General features: G+C 40.8%; 3 protein-coding genes across 4 annotated transcripts in view; 2 read left to right on the top strand and 1 right to left on the bottom strand.

The window, feature by feature from the left end:
- Window positions 1-543: 543 nt before the first annotated feature.
- On the bottom strand, window positions 544-13,342 carry acp7 (acid phosphatase 7, tartrate resistant (putative)). Of its 2 annotated transcripts, none has more exons than XM_035674677.1 (15): window positions 13,183-13,342; window positions 12,228-12,304; window positions 11,893-12,008; window positions 10,944-11,144; window positions 10,667-10,849; window positions 9,610-9,635; window positions 8,651-8,748; window positions 4,296-4,358; window positions 3,333-3,447; window positions 3,018-3,131; window positions 2,192-2,258; window positions 1,704-1,771; window positions 1,540-1,611; window positions 1,029-1,166; window positions 544-922 (listed from the first exon to the last, which is right to left on the bottom strand). In XM_035674677.1, the coding sequence occupies exons 3-15, from the start codon at window positions 11,999-12,001 to the stop codon at window positions 857-859; spliced, it is 1,320 nt and encodes a 439-aa protein (XP_035530570.1). In that variant the 5' UTR covers window positions 12,002-12,008; window positions 12,228-12,304; window positions 13,183-13,342; the 3' UTR covers window positions 544-856. The 2 variants fall into 2 exon arrangements, with proteins under 2 accessions (XP_035530570.1, XP_035530571.1); XM_035674678.1 differs by having other exon boundaries at window positions 11,893-12,013.
- On the top strand, window positions 12,765-16,166 carry LOC118337579 (KATNB1-like protein 1). Its single transcript, XM_035674679.1, has 10 exons — window positions 12,765-12,920; window positions 13,636-13,721; window positions 13,827-13,864; window positions 13,956-14,232; window positions 14,344-14,459; window positions 14,554-14,604; window positions 14,683-14,772; window positions 14,893-14,997; window positions 15,543-15,636; window positions 15,718-16,166. The coding sequence occupies exons 2-10, from the start codon at window positions 13,641-13,643 to the stop codon at window positions 15,748-15,750; spliced, it is 885 nt and encodes a 294-aa protein (XP_035530572.1). The 5' UTR covers window positions 12,765-12,920; window positions 13,636-13,640; the 3' UTR covers window positions 15,751-16,166.
- Window positions 16,167-16,893: 727 nt separating this feature from the next.
- The window catches only part of zgc:194887 (uncharacterized protein LOC571819 homolog), a 3,236-nt gene continuing 2,989 nt past the window's right edge, over window positions 16,894-17,140 (top strand). Inside the window, exon 1 of the mRNA XM_035674377.1 lies at window positions 16,894-17,038. Within this exon, the coding sequence (XP_035530270.1) occupies window positions 16,894-17,038 (145 nt within the window). The remainder of the gene's footprint in view (window positions 17,039-17,140) is intronic.

Consider the following 17,140-nt stretch of genomic DNA (forward strand, 5'->3'; position numbering starts at 1 on the left):
TGATAACTCAAAACACAGACGCATGCAGATCTGCGCTGGTTTTCAGCCAGCGTTCGTCAGAGGCAGCATGCTGTTGTTAGTAATTAATGGCAACATAGTGGTGAGAGTCATGGCGTGAGCAACACTCCTCTGGGGAAAGAGTCTTCTCTCACTCTGCCCAAGCCACAAGCATCCCTGAGTTACATAATAGTCCTTTTGTGTAGGCGTAGACTACTTGTCTCAGGTCATAACGGCCACACAGATGAACAATGAAATGAGGTTCCAATATCCTGATAGGATTAGCCAAGGGAAAATCTGTCTTCTAGATAGAGTGATAGAAGAGAGATCTGATCTATGTAAGTGCATTTCCAGTTTTTTGAAATGAAAAATATGCTTAGAAAAGGAACGGGGCCTGGTGTCTGCCAGACTCATGCTGTCTATGTAATTGTCAGTGGATTATTCAGGCGGCAAGGAAGGGACCTACATCTACCTGATGAACAGTTAAACTATAAAAACTTAAGTCAGACTACAGTGATGGTTTTGGAGGGAGAACCAATCCAGAGATCCATAAAAAAAGCTGAATTTATTCAAAAGCAAAACAATTTTTGATGCCCTGTTTACAAAACATTGTCAGAGCACCTCACAGAAAATTACAGTTACATTATATACATTTAAAGTAACTGGTCACCATAGTGATAATGAGTGTTCTTATTGAATAAAAAAGAAGGAAAATTAAAAGCTGAAGAAATGGTCAGAAATAAAAACATTTGTACTTTTCATCATAAGTGCATTATTGGTGTGACACAGCAAATATTGTGCTTGTTTTGAATTCAAAGTGCATTTCCTAAGCAGGTAGTTTTTTTAAGGATGGCAGTCTTCAGAACCAGGCAGAGAAGCCATGCTTATCCTTCACCACCCATATGCTGTCAATCACCTTGCCGTACTGGAACACATACAAAATTATTCATCACTTGAGCAATGCTCTTTGAGCTTTATATGTCATTCCACCTGTTCTGTGCTTGTGTGCACGGTTCTCCTTGTGTGCTTACCTGGTCATCAGAGACCTGCTCCAAGTAAAGGTGGGTGGCGTTGACCAGTTGCATGCGGGTGTAGCCGTAGTCTGTGCTGCGGAAAGCGCTCCAGTCCTTGGGGTTTGGATTGAACCTGTCAGTCCTCTCTCTGCAGCCCTGCAGAGGAATCGGCGGTGATTAAACTGAATCTGTTAGTGATGAACCGCATGCCTTTCTCCAGCTCCGTCCACAAAGCCCTGTGTGACATTTACAACTGTGGCTATGTCTCGGTGTGAGTCTGGCCGCGTTGTGATATCCCAGTGACTAACCCCTCTGTGGTTGGATGACGAAGCATGCCATGCGCTGCTCACCACCACATCAGAAAACCCTTAACCAAAGGAACAGCTGGTACTGAACTTATGTGGCAGAACAACTGCTGCACAGAAAAGACTGTGAACAATACCTAACATTGTTTTTGTTGATTCTGCTGTCAATTTGTGCACTGATATATGTGTAAAAAACAATGATGCAGTGATGTGAAAGTACTTACAGCAGAGCCTGTGATAATGTGCACTGGAGCTTTTGGGTTCACGTAAGGCTGGTCTTTGCTCCCATTGTACACCTAAAGAGAAAAACATCACAAGTCACTTGCACCGATCCAAAACAAAGGCTATATATGTAACCATATGGTGAATTAAGAATGCAGGAGCTGACCTTGTCACCGTAGACTGGCCAAAGCCTCTCATATGTGTGCTCATGTGCCCACAACTCCAGATCCACTCCTGTGAAAGAAATCTGCTGATAGTCAGCAACCTTCCATAGAAAAACACAACTGCCAAAACAGCTCAATTCAATTTTGCTGTGGAATCTATCGTTTCTCAGATCCTATGCCCATTTAATTTTGAGATTTCTCAGCAATCAACAAAAGCTTAAGATCAGAACAACCAAAACTTTCAAAGTTCCACCACAAGTTGAATAATTAAATGCAACAAACAAATAGTCTGAGAAATGTAATACAGGAAAAACATTTGCAAATGCGCTGTTGGGCATCCGCCAGACCGAAGGCCTGTTTTTTTAATAAAGGATGTTTGGATTGCTCTGCTCTCTGCAACTGTTAGGACATTAGTCTGTCTGAGCGTGCAAATTTGCGATCTTAAACACCCATTAGCAGCACACAGCTGGTTGTCAAATAGAGAGCATACCGTAGCGGTAAAATAGATCCTCTAGACCAGGAGCTGGCGGTTTGGTGTCATTCCGTCCCAGTCGGACCTGAGATATAACAGAGAGGCATAATGACAGCATGAACCGGCATTAACGGTTAAAACAGTATCTGCTACCTGAAACACTACCTGGTGGAGCCCCATCATGCCCATGCCAGCCTCACTGCAAACAGTGCCAAGTGCTGAGAAAAGTCAGCCTAAGTGGAAACTATTTGGTTCCAAATTACAGTGATTATGACAGCAGACCGTACTCAATGTGCTTACGGGCTGCGATGTGGACTGGCCAGCTTGCAACATGCGTGACACGTCTGCTAGCAGGGGCCATTAAAGTCTCAGGCAACACAGCAGAAAACGAATCCTACAAATATCTTTATGTGATGAAATGAAACCTTTAACAATACAAACATGTCCACGTAGTGCAAAATAAACAAGAAGCCCTTTGGAGGCAATTTAGAAAAAGGTTTTAAGATAATGATAATTTTCAAATTTCTTTTTCTTGGCCAAATAAAATAATGTTCCGTACATAGCTGTTCTACTAACAGTTAATAATTATGCTAATAAAATGTCTGCCATCAGGAATGCAGCGAAGCCATTACAACAGGAATTTCCACACTTGAGACCAAGCAGATGTGTGTGTGGCATCATCCTCCGCCAGACTTTAGAGCAGTCTTCCTCTTTAAGGTACATGCTCCTTATAAAACTACCGGTCAGTATGAGTATGGCAGTGTGAAGACATCAGTAGTTTAGGCTACTGTGTACATTAGAAACAGTGTATGAATGAATGGATAGGATTCTGTGGTTTACACACATAGGAGTCAAACTTGGTGCAGTCATCTTGGTCGTCATCAGAGCAATACATGGGTCTGTGTCCCATGGTGATGATCCATGGACGCACTGCTCGGTTCTCTGGCTTATTGGCCTCCTAGGTTAGAAGACAGATTTCCTACAATGTTATTTGGAACAGAATGACAAGTAGAAGAAATAGATTTACAATGCAGAAACAGAGAATGGAACGACTTTGAAAGATAGCATTGTGCTAAAGTGGAAAAAAGAGAGAACAAATGTAGGAACAATGGAGAGCACTTAGCCATCATCAACACATGTAACTGGTGCAGTAAGTAACCTCAAGGTCTTTTGTCAGCCACTCGTACTGCTTGAAGAGGAGCTCCAGGCCGAATTCGAGATAGAAATAAACCTCAGTGGAGATGGAGATGATGTGTGCTGACCCCAGGTTCCAGCTGTGGACACACATCGTTAAAATGATACACGGCCTCAATCCAGTAGAGGAAGCATGCCGAAAGTCAGTCGATAAGCAAGAACAGGCCTCTCTTTAAATTCCAGATTGTGTGAAAAATACTCAGACATTTTTGTCTCTTGCTGTTAAATGTGGTGCCAGATCCACTTTAGTGAATAAACTCCTTACCATACTATGTGAGTGCTTACGTGTTCATCCTGCAGGCTTAATAGAAAAGCATGGGTTCTGTACATGTGCACTGTATGTTAGGAACTGTTTCCAGTAGAAGCAGGGATTTCAGATTGCCTCCCCTTGTTCCTAATCATGCACACGAGGCAAGGGCTCTCAGCCAGCAGGCCTGTCTGTGTCTAGGACTGAGGAGTGGGCAGCTGGCCTGTGGTCTAGCAAGGTATTATCTTACTGTCTGCAAGAAGGAGGTCTGTAGTGGCTTATGAGTCATCCAGTCAGATGTATAGCTCCTTTGTGTAGTCCCAATGTCCCTGAGATAGGAAGCAAACTAAACTAAGAGAAGGGAGCTCTGCACCTCTCTGCTGCCAATTCCTCTGGGCCGCCTCTTACAGGTCATTAATGCTTACTGAAATACAGTAGGAGGTTTGGTAAACCTTCACATGATACTTCACATGGGGCCCCTTGTTGGAAAAGAAATGATTTCTCTTTCCTAGCTCTGTGTGTGTGTGTGCAGCTAGCATTCACTTTGGATTTAAAGTGGCCCTCTACTGACCAGAACCGCTTGCGGTTCTTTCACCTGCTTAAGCACGTCAAAGTCCACTTAACTAAAGCAGCAACTGTCTAATTGATTCCACCAGGTCGACATATTTTCTCCTCCCTCACCTGTACCACAGGCTCTCAGTCTGGCCCGGCATGCTGAAGCGGTTCCTGTAGTTGGAGAAGTTACTGTAAACACACAAGATAAGAAATGAAAGGTTAGTTAGATGAGCTGATCATACAATCTACGTTCGTAAGAAACAGCAATTAACACCACAGACTTCTGCCCTCTCTTATTTTGTGGTGTCTACACCAGAGCTCAAAGAAAAGAAACTGCAATCCATTCGTAACACACTGTGTGAAGTGAAGATAATTCTCAGCTTTACTATAAACCAGCATTTCTTAAAATAACTGACTGTTCTTGTTTTTGTTTTATGTTACTTTTCAGTTTTCATTTCAAGCTGGAAGAGAACTCGGCCCGGTATATCATCAGATAAAGATGACCATTAAACTGGTGGCGGTGCCATCTGCTTCAAACTTAAAAGAAAAAGATGTAGCTTGTTTTAGATGTTCTGAAAAACCGTACGCTTTGCTGTAGCCAGGCTATCAGTGGTTGCCTCTCCAAATTAAAGGCTGTAGAAAAACATGGACATCGCCCTATAAGTTTCTGATGGGACGTTTTGAAGCTTAGGATCATGGTCAGTTTCTAGAGCCAGATAATCAAAAATGTGGGCGACGTGGGGGAGCATTGGTGGAGCGAGTAGGAGCCACAATGTGTACTAGACCTGTCAATCAAGAAAAACTGCCTCTAAATATACCCCTGTTAAAAAACCATGACATCTTTTTTAAAGATTACAATCATTTTAGATCCACTGGCCATTAGCGGCATCACAACCTAAGGCACTTCCACAGCTGTGTCAGCCTTGAGTTGTGGTGGTTCCTACTTGATCCAGATATAGTAGGATGCTTGTAGTGGTCAGTCCACCCCTACACTTATCTATCACTGCTACCACAATCACCACCACTCATTTCTATGACTATTTGCTCTGCACCAAACTACGTAAATAGACATGTCCTTTAAGACAAGGAGTAATTGAAAACAACATCTAGGAGTGCACCATCATCCACATTAAACCAGTACTCTTCAGATATTACAATGGGTGCACGCACCATGCAAAAAGGGAAAAAGTCTTTCATGGAAAGCTCTGGCCGATGCCAACCCGCCGGTCTCTTTTCACAGTTTTTAATTTCAGCATGAAAGCAGGAGCAAATCTTCTCAACGGGCTATTAACTAAGCGAGGTGATGGAAATGGCTGTTTTCTTATCTTACATAAGGGAGAAGAGGAAAAAAAGGCAATATTCTGGACTGCAGCCAGGGCAGGGTGGGACGGTTCGGATCCCTGCACTGACTGGGTTAATGTAGGGTTAGCGGTAACTAGAGACCAGCGGGGTCAGAGGTCAAAGGCCAGGAAGAGGGATACAAAAGAAGGACCACAGAGAGTTTTACTAATGCTGAATAAGTCTAAAACTAACGAGAGCTGTGGTGTCTGTCGACACCGAGGTCAGGATTAATGCAGCAGAGGCCAGTTTGTGAGCTGTGCTCATTCAGCACAAAGGAGAATATCTTTATGTCCACTCTATCATACTATTATTGCCACACATCAACATGATCCTTAACAAAAAGCAGCTAAAACTTCAACTTTCATATTTAAGTCCTGACTATGAGAGAAATATTATTAAAAAGTTGTATTAAATGCATCAACCCTAAATTTAAAGTATATTCTGATCTAACCACACAATAACATAAGCTAAAACAAAGCTAAAGAGTGAGATCTGCTTCTGTGAAAATCAATTATGATCTGGAGGTCTCAGTAATGGCACTGACCCAAGAACAGACGTAAGATGAGTTCATACTCCCATCTTGTGGCTAGGAATGGTACCAGCAAACATGCAGAGGGATCTGGGAAGGCACCGGGTACTTGGTAGAAATAAACAAATCAATCTTCTATTCCGTAAAATAATACACATACTCTCCATGAATCCAAACAGAGTGATAGAACTGGGCATGGCCTGAAGGAAAGGATTAGCCTGTAGAAATAAAATCAACCGCAGGTTTTCAAGTCTCTCGTTTTGTGGTACAAATATGATAAACTTATATTTGTTTCATTAATCTGCACTATGGGAGTCCAACGTGTGAGTCATCCTCTGTAACCCAAAGCACACTTGTTTCCATGTGTTTGCTTTTCCATTAAAATAAGAAGGAGATAAAAATTTGGTGGCTGTCAAATTCAATGTGAACAACCTGACTCTTAAACTGACCCAACAAGACTTTCCCTCCTCATCAATTCTTTCCCTTTCATCATCTGATGAGCGTAATCCAGGCCGTTAGAGAACCGAAAGGAACCGTTTGTAGTCTTCAGGAAGCATGTCACTAACTCCCATCAGAGGACATTGTTTCAAACAGAGACGGTTACTTCGCTGTCCCTCCCAGGGCCTGACGAGCCATATTGTGCTGGGTGAACAAAGACAGTCTTGATTGGGGCCTTAGCATCTTCTGTGGATCCACTGTTCTCATCCTGCTGGAATGCTGACTGAAAACGTTTGTGGTCAGCGCTGCTTCAATTGCATTTTACCCATTAGGTTTTGAGGTTGGAAAGAGAGAGGAACAGAGAAGTATAGTGAGAGGGAGCACAACAGAGAGCGGGGAAGGAGAAGCAGGGGCCAGCTGCTGAGAATATCTGGAACACCGCAGAACAAAACACACATTTAGGTATAGGAAAGGGAGAGAGGAGCTGGCTTTCTGGTTATGTAATGCAGCGAGCGAGATGGTTCTTGATATCAGGTTCTTATGTCAGGACGCAGCGCCAAGAAAAAGAGACTACTGTTAGCAGCTCCTTAATAAAGACCAGGCAGTTACACATGGCAAGGCCAGGCGAGGACTGTCTTAGTATCGCAGTGGCAAGTAAATATTATGGTACAAGATCAGGCACCTCTAAAGCTTTCAAAATGTGCACACAACTAACTCCAGCAGATGTGCTTGGAATTTAGGGATACATATCTGCTGATCTTTGGGATTAAAAGCATCTGAGGCTAAACCATTCTCTATCATTTTCGACAAAATACCATTGAACTGAACTCCAAAATGTAATGAAAACATTTGATCAGACAATCGGCTATAATTCATAGGCAGTGGTACATTTCTGATCGTTGTTAATACAAACCAAGCTGATTAATTATTTGCAAAAGTTAGAACCTTAGACTCCAATTCAATGAAGACACTGTCTAATGAGGCAGCCTTGTGGTGTCATAATAATAAAGCTAAAGGACATAATATGAATATGTCAGAATATCAATGAACAACTCATGTATGTAGAGTAGCAGTGGCCACAACAAACAATTAATTTATCAGTTAATCTGCACATGTTTTTTTAAATTAACCACTTAAACATTTTATCTATAAAAATAGTGAAAAAGTTTCCCAGGTTCCAAGCTCAAATTGTGTGTTTTGTCTGACCAACAGTCCAAAACTGACAGAACGATACTAAAGTTGAGCTTGTGTGATGTGGAGTGAATATGTGTTGCCAGGAGCTCTGTTTTGTTTTGTGTTACGTTATCTTATGCTTTGTCGTTAGGATTGTTTTATTTTGTTGATGAGGGAAGTGTATATCCTATGTATTGAGAAAACTAAAGATATTCCATTTAATATCATGTAAACAAACTCTCATCACATCTGAGAGGCTGGAGCCAGCAGATGTTTAGGACTTTTGCTTGAAAAAGTACAACTAATAAGGACTGCATTGCTCTCCCCTCGCTGCCCTGTGTCTCAGTCCAGGACATTTCCGAGACTTAAATGTGATCAGCACATTCAGTGAAGATGAGTCAAAACGCAGACAGAGTTCCCGTCCCTTGGAACTGAAAAACAGATAGTGAGTGCTGAAGATTCCCATTCAGATAAATGTTTGTTTTGGAGAGCGTTGCCTTGTTTAGATGTTGGTGGTTCCTGACGCCGCTCCAGTCTTTAGAGACCAAAATAGCTCCCATCTGTTCAAACGGTACAGTGAAGAGTTTTCGGCAAACCACTGTGTGTTCTTTAAAGGGGAAAAACTGCGGCTGACCAGAAAGGTTGTTTTTCGGGGGGGATTGCAGTCCCGTCCCGTCCCCCTACACACACAAACTTTACATTTACAGTAGCCAGTTCTGAATGTAATTTGTCATTTGGTGTTTGGCAAGTCTCCCCCGCTAATACGGAATACAGCATGTACCGCTGTTTTTGTCCAAAACCCATTAATTACACTTCTGCCCCTGAGCAGAATGTGGAATAAATTGTAAACAAAAAGGAAAACAGTCAGACTTCTTCCATGTTGACTCACTGGCTATGAATTTCTCTTTACACGGTCACTGTTAAGAAACAATTCTTTACCAAATGTGTGTTTAAATTCATTTAAAAAAGAATAAATGCAGTGACAAGAAACTCCACCTACTATGTGGCTTCGTGGTTGCCTGGACAGGTCATGTAGGGCACGTAGGCTGCAATAGACTGGATCTGCCTCATGAACTCATCTCCAATCCTGGCATTGTCCTGCAGCAGTGTCATTCAGTCGTTAAACACAACGTCAAAGATTTTCCCATAAGAAAACAATGTTTCATTTTTCTCCATTCGCCGTTATTCCGCCAAATTAGTTTAAAGAACTGTGTGAGTTCATTTTCCAGACAGCTTGAGGGATGTATCATCAGCCTCCCAAACAAACCTCACTGAAACCAGAGGCCCTTTTTTTTCTACACAGCTTTTTTTTTTTAAACCACAGCAGTTCATGGCTGTATTGAGGGCTTTTACCTGTTTTTCTATTTATAATACCAGTGAAGCCGCAGGATGTTCTTGCACATTCCAGCTAAACACATTGCATGGATGAATTGTGGTTATTAATTTTTTGCAGTAGTCTGCTGATTGCATTCAGCAGTTCTCCATGTTAGGGTATGAATAATTTCAGGAAATATGATATTAACATCCAATACAAGTTTATGTCCGCTAGGTTTCAAAGATGACAGTTGGGAGGTTTTCAGATGAGAAAATGGTTCATTGGGACTTAAGATTTGGGGTTTTGAATGGCACTATTTTATTCAAGAAATACTTGGACAACATGACCCTAACTCTCGTCTTTCACCGCAGGCTTAAGGCATTTCACAGTAACGCTAATCATAAGCTGTATGTCTCAACCACAGCTGAGAGCCTTTATACGCACTAATTTTAAATAGTGGTGAGTCTTGGGAAGGGGACAGTGGAGAAAGGTAAAGTGGCTTATCTCATCTGTCATTGTGGAATTAGTGGAATATCAGTGAGGCTTTGAGAATATTTACTTTTGATGAAAGCAATTTGCTGTCAGCTTTCTTAACTAAGTGTGATGAGAGTTCATGATACTGAAAAGGCAGAAGAGTACAATACCTCATCCATATCGTAGGCAAAGTCCCCTGTAAAACAAGAAAAGATCAGAAAAGAGTGTTTTTAAAATGTTCTCCCACAGTATAGAGTGATACAAATGTGTATATCTCTGGTGCACTGTGCAAAAATATGTTTACTTAAAAGGTTTACTTAATTTAATTCTCAGTTCATCGTTTTGTCATTAAACAGACTTTATTATAGTGATAATGCACTCAAAGGAATAGTTAAACATTTAGGGAAAGATGCTTAATCGCTTTATTGCAGAGAGTTGGAAGAGAGGATTGATTCCACTCTGTATGCTAAATATGAAGCTAGAACCAGCAGGCAGTTTGATTAGCTTAGCATAAAGACTAGAAACAGATGCTGTCCAGAAGTAAGTAAATCGGTCTACCAGCGTTACCTTTGGACAGAGCAATGCTAACTTCATATTTAGCATACAGACATGACAATGGTACCTAACTATTGAAAGGCAGACAAAAGAGGCATATTTCCCAAAATGTCAAACTTTACCCTTAATAAATTACTGGTGAACTACGGTTGACCTCAAATAAAAGTTTGATTTGACTTTATGAGACAATCAAAGAATTATATTCTCTGTAAACTTGTTAAGTGGCTGTAAAACAGTGTTTAACTTGGTGTTTCATTTGCCAAGCCAACAAAAGGAAGAGAAATCTTATTCTTTTTAAAACTATCTGGTGTGAAATTGAGACAGGGGACAAATGCTAGAGAGTCAGAGATTGAGTTCAATTTTTGGGCAAAGTAATTATGGCACAACCCTATTGTGAGTCTACTCCCCACCTATTCACCTTTTCAAATGTGAAGTGAGCAAGTGACCAGCATCCAACTCATATAGTTCAAAAGCAAAATATACAAATGATGAATAGGTATCATTATGCTGATTACAGTAATTACCATCATGATATATTACCTCTTCATTATACATCTCTGTTGTGCCAGGTATCTGTGGATGACTAATGCCTTACCTAACCGCTGATAAAACGTCTATTTACTGCTTTTACAGTGCATATGGTTGTAAGATTTCTATCAGTGTGGAGCATACCTATGTGCAGGATGACATCGTACATGCCAAGCTGTGTCTCCTTTTGCAGTCGAGCCAGAGACTGAGGGTTCTCATTGCCCAGGTCACCGTACAGAGCAAACCTGGGACTGAAACTAGTGCTGTCATTCAGCGCAGTGAAGAGGAACACATCGCTCCAGCCCTCATCACTCCCACAGTGGTAGACTGAAATTACAGAAGAGAAGTAAAAAAAAAAGTCTTGTTTACGTGTTTATATGGAGTGTAAGTGTAAAGTCAGTAATATTAAAGCTCCACCCACCATAAGTAGCAGCGGGTTTGAGGCCTGTGAGAGTGACCCTGTGGATGTACAGCTCCCTCTTCTCCTCTCCTGAGTCCACAAACAGAGTGGTGCCACCTTTGGCACTCATCTCAAATAGTCGACCTCCCAGAAGGCCATACTCCACCTTGCTGTCTGTCTTGTTGAAGGTGGTCCAGGTCACTGCCATAGAACCAGGCACTCCTGTGAAGAAAAGCCCAATTATTGGAATCGTGATGTAGACTGATCTGACAGAACAACTGGATTCACTTACTGATGCATTTATAAAAGCCAAGAGATGCTTATGAAAAGGCTGACTTTGCACAAGAGTGCCGCATTTGATCTTGCCGCTGGCAAGATAAAACCTGAGTTAAGTTGACGACTGGCCAGGTGCTTATTTCATCAAGACATCAACTGCTTTAATGACTACCACGTTTCACCTTCATAAGGAATGAACTGAAGAACATATATTTTGCAGACTCTGTATTAACCAAGGGTAACCTCAGCTGTATGTATGGTAGCTGATGCAATTATCTGGTGTCTTTAACCTAAATGACTTCCAAAGAGTGCACACATAGTGCTTCAGTGCACCAGGACACCTTAGCCACACATGTTGCTTATTGGGAATAAGCCTTAAAGGTATAATATGCAACATATCCACATTATGTTATATATAGCCCATAACTTAGCACTGACTTTATTTGATATCAAGATAAATGAAAGCGAATTTCAACTCAGTGAAACTTGTTGCAGAGCTACAGACCAGCAACAAAACGTTCAGATTTCTAAATATACCAGTGCTTTCAATCATTATATTATTGAGTGATTTGTACAAAACATCTGTACAAATCTGCAATCCATATGACCTGGATACTGTTTTGTATTACTAAGGGGAAAATTGTATCCCGACATGAAAACACATGAGGCTGATGGAGACAGTTCAAACACTTACCCGGATAAGAGAGGTGCACCTGCTCTGGCTGGGTCCAAATGGGAGGAACACCAAGCACCAACAGGGGTACGAAGCTCAACAAGGCACAGGCAGCATGAGCAGGAACCATTTTAACACTGGACTTCAAGAAACAGAAGTCTGGTTAAAGTTGCAACACACACCCGGAAAATAAAACAACTGTCACATGATGATCAAAGCTGTCATGCAAACAAAATCACATGACTGAGTCTATTAATATAAAACCAAGTGGATCAATGTGTCTGTTTTGGGATTGTACAACAGTACAGCTTTAAAGTATCACACCTGACCTCTGTGCCAGTTTACACAGAACTCACCCACAGCAACAGACACACGCAGACCGTGTTTTGGGCCCTGATGAGGACCTCTACATCAGTCAACCCGAATGATGAAACTGCAGAACCAAAGCAGCAGAGTCAGCGAGGAGCAAAAGGGAAAGAGATGATGTGTCAATAAAAGCAGCTGATGTTGTTTTTCATTGTGCATTCAGGGAGGTTGCTGCTGTCAAAGTGAGCACAAGTACAGCAGAGATTAACCCACAAGTCACAGCTTGCCTCAGATCAATAAAGCTCTAAGGCAAACAGCCCGTATGCCTCACTGATCGGGGTAAAGGCACGGACAGGGTCATGGCTCATGAAGGCAAAACCATAGTTTCATTAGAGCCAAAGCACTACACCAGCTGATCGTATTTATGAGTCATGGTAACTGGCTCTCTTGTTTAATGCGGTTATCAGTGAGATCAGTTGACTGGGAGTATGACTCAAAACCACAAGTCTACACCACTGCTTTAATCAAGTGTTTGGATTTGAAATTTGCTCCGTTTATATGTCAGTGGTCGCTAGAGGGCGCACACTGCACACACTGCATTATGAATGGGACGCTTTATTCTCTCATACTGGGCGGTATTATCATTTGAAATCTGATGTTAGCTAACGTTAGTTAGTTGTCGCCTAAAATAATCAAAGGGAAAGATTTAACTCTCCTGTCACTGCTTAAGAAGGGAAAACATGGTGAGTACAGCAGTTAGGATAAGTTATTAGCTTCACTGTATGATTTGATGTGAAGGTCACAGACTAGTTTGCTAACGTTAGATCACTTGTTTTAACGTTAAAGCCTCACAGCCTCACACTGTCAGTGGTTACACCGTGCGAACCAGATGAACCTAATTCTTGACACAGTTACTAACATTTATGCTACGGTGTATAACTACGTGTGTAAACGTGCTGCGCTCAAAAGAAAGCATTTTTATTCAGTTATTTGAACAACACTCACAGTTTAAAGACAGGCTCTCCGAAAGGTCAAACGATGCCTGACCAGAATAGTTATGTGAACGTTAAATTAAATTAGTAACTAAAACAATCGCAACACAACACAACTCTGCTGTTTGGCCCGGGAGCAGTTCCTGACTACGTCATTGCACAGCAGAACAATAATACACACGTGGATTGTGGGAAATGGTGTTTTAATGTGTTTTGCCTGGAGAGCCTGTTACACTGAGGTATAATGCTGATTTCTTACTGTACTGAATTTTAATGTTGTATGCCCCTTAAAGCCGTAACAGAATGTTATATGAATGCTGTGAATAATAGATTTAGAGATATAAACCATATTGTGGTTATCTTGTGTGTTTGTATGTATTTATTTAGGTCTGACAATGTATTATAATCAATATACTCATATAATATAATCATAGAACTGATTTAAAAGGGATTTCTCTTTCTCTAGGTCAAATGGACTCCAACAGTGAAGACGGAGAGTACCAAGCAGCCCAGTATAGAGTGACCTATCCTCACGGGAGAAACACAAAAGCGGTGAGCTGGGTGCCACATTATAATACACACATGTTTTTCTGTATGCTAGACCTCTTTTTCTGCTAGTGTTATTTGTCACCATGCAAAATGTGTTTTTATGTGCAGGCGGACTATGATAAGAATGAGGAGTTCAACAAAAAGAGGTAGGTTGTGCATGTTTTGTTGATAAATTACAGCAAGTGCATAATGTGCTTTGGCTTTCAACAATACGCTTAAACATTTCACGTGGCACAGGTATCCCGTGAGTCGCTCTGGCAACAACCCAGGCAGAGTGAAGCGCGTAGTGTCATGTAAGAGGAAGACCCATCATCTGACAGTGGCTCGGAGAAAGCAGGTCGGGACCGGGAGGACTTGTGATGCTGCAAACAAGGAGAATGAGATGAACTGCATGCAGGACATGAAACAGGAGATATTTGACATGGACCTCTGGGAGTTCCCACTAAATGTCAATAACAACCACAGGACTGGTAGAACTGGTTCTGAGCAAGCAGACTACAGTACACTCACTGAGGTCAGACATAACATCACAGCTCAGACTATATTTCTTTTCTTGTGTTGTGGCTTTTTTATTATTATTACTATTATGCAGATAAAACTGTCTGAATCTAACAATATGTTTCAGCTCACAAGGGATCATAGCACAATGACTGATGTGCTCTTTGGAAGAAATCTGAGACTCAAAGTGTCTTTAACATTGTGGCAGAGAAATGTTGGAGAGCTGTTGACATACTTCCTGAGGTACGTACATGTAGTGTGTAGTTAGTTGGTAACATGTGACACACAGTATGCTTGCTTGAATTTAAAGTATTGTTACTTCACTGTCTTTGTGCAGAATCCAAGACATTGGTGTGTTTGTTGATTTTCTCCCATTGATAAGCAAAAGGTAAGTGACTTAGATTAAGCAAAAGTAAGACTGACTACAAGTGGAGTACATCTTATTTAGATTTAATTCTCTCTGCAGCATTGATGACGATTCCCCCAAGATTACCATTGGCTGCTGTGTTGAACTCTTTCCTTTAGTTAAAAAAGTCCTCAACAATCCATATGAAGAGTGAGTATTCCTGCTGCCATGGACTGTTTTGTTTTTGCAGTGCAGCTAAATTACATAGTGAAACACACATATGTGCATAGAAAAACAGAAAGTACTGAAGGTTGTCTTTGATTCTCACAGGTATCTTATTGTTGGTTTAAAGTGGATCAATTCAGTTTTGAAAAACTGGTGGGAGGAACTAAGGGCAAGTGGCTACAGTGGATCAACTAAACTCCCATTGGATGAGTAAGTGTTGCTGTGTTTTTTGAGCAATAGTGTTGGAGAAGCTACTTTGAAAGCTACAAGTACTTCACACTGGAAGAAATTGCAGCAAAGCTACCCTCAGGATAAATCTAGTTTAGTTAACTAAAGCTACTTAAACAAAGTATTTCAAACTACTGTGTAGAAAAAATTGACAATGTACATGTCATATGAAGTTATAATAAAATAAAATGTAAAAAAGTGACATGCCAGCGAAAACAAATGACAAATTCAGATTCAAAACATTAAAAACCAAGCCTAAACTGTTGTAGTTGAATTACCAGCAGGCTACTGCAAAATATAGTTAAACTAGTAGTTTAATTGCATGTAGTACACTACTCCCCAACACTGCGAAGCAGCATGTTATTTTTATACAATAAACAAAATAACATAATGCTAATTAATAATCAAAATGCTATAATGATCCCCATCATGTGTTTGGTTATTACACAATTTCCATTATTTGGTGCACTGTGTAGATCAGAATACGTAGCCTTTGTGGTAAAATATTTATTTTAACTTTGTTACAGAAATTTCCAGGCCTTTAATCAGCAGTTATTGGAGTTATGGCATCAGCAACCTTTACTGAAATCTGTCCCAGGAACTGCTGGAGACATGGCGAAGGTCAGTGCCGCATGTATAAATACATCATTACCACTGTCGTTGATGACTTTCTTAAACAGAAAAATCATCCTTTTCCCTTAGGTCATTGATTCCTTCCTGTCTCAGCTTACTTGACGGCAATGAAGAACCAGATAATTAAGTGACTGTTCTCTGGTAGCAGCCCCGCAAGAATCCTTAGTAGAATCATTAGACTGGAGCTGCTGCTGTTTCCACAGAGAAGTGCCTTTTAGCTCGTATCTGTCCTGAGGTAATGTCTGTAGAGCTTGATGTATTTATTGGCTTGCAGAGCAACTTGAACACAAGTACTGAAAATGTGCAATATAAATGTAATCATTGTCTTTTGATTGACCAAGTAGGATAGATGTTGTAATTATGATCAACAAAAAGATTTTGATCATTGTGCAGTTTGAGTTGTCACAGAAACTTAAAGGCTTTTGTTAGTGTAAGAATGAATGTAAGAATTTAGTTTTATTGACATGTTGTATGTGTCTGTTCTCTTTAATTGCCCCATTTGTGATGAATAAAGTTTGTATTCTAAATTTTAAAGTTTGTGGTATTGAAATGAGCCTTTTTACTACCAGAACAAATGGTGTAATCCCTTTCTTCTGTGGGAGAAGACAGCACCAATATGTTGCCGTTTTAATTATGCAAACACAAAACTGGAACTGTACAAAACTGTACTTTACCATAAGTTAAAGTAGATGAAATAACAAGTGGAAAGATGCCAGATCACCAGCAACACATTTAAGTAGTTGAACCCCTACAATCCATTCACATCTGGACTTCAGCCTCATTCAGGCTTAAAGTGATTTAAGTAAGTCAGAGATATGGGTTTACAAAGCTCATATCTCTCCATTTACATGTGGGTTTATCTCACTTGACACAGATAAGTGTAGGGTTGATGTCATTGTGATGTGAATCTGAGGCTGAAGTCCAGTTGTGACTGGGCAGGAGACACAGTGTGAAAGAATTTCAGTGAACTCTGAATCTAAACTCAGCAGTCTGCTGGTGCTTTTCATTCAGTCAGTGTAGACCATACAGTAAGAGCGTGGGAAAAGATTTGGGTTCAGAGAGTAACATATTTCTGTCACCTTATACGGGTGGCTATACTAAAGGTAAGCACATTGATTTTTACATTTCAAGATACCTTCCTTTTTTTCTCCTCAGTACAGTTTTTTTGTGTTCTTCATTACATACTGAATTCAGCAAGAAGCTTACAGCATTGTATGATTAATTAGACGCAGAGGAAAGTGAAGGATGTGGTGTGCGAGATGCTGGCTGCCAGAAGTGGCTCTGCTGTTGCTCAGTGTGTCTGGAGTTGACATGGATCATCTCCAAGCTGAGAACCTGAATCTGATTTCTCCAGATGAGCATAACTTGGTCCTGAACCGTGGGATGAGAGGTATTTATTTGTGTACACATTCACTTTCATTTTAACTTTTCTTTTTGCTGTCTATCACAATAATGCATTTTTATTGCATTTGTTGGGGGAATTAAATGCACA

This window comes from Morone saxatilis, unplaced genomic scaffold, assembly GCF_004916995.1.
Source record: "Morone saxatilis isolate NCDOM2014 unplaced genomic scaffold, NCSU_SB_2.0 Contig3, whole genome shotgun sequence".
Lineage (NCBI taxonomy): Eukaryota > Metazoa > Chordata > Actinopteri > Moronidae > Morone > Morone saxatilis.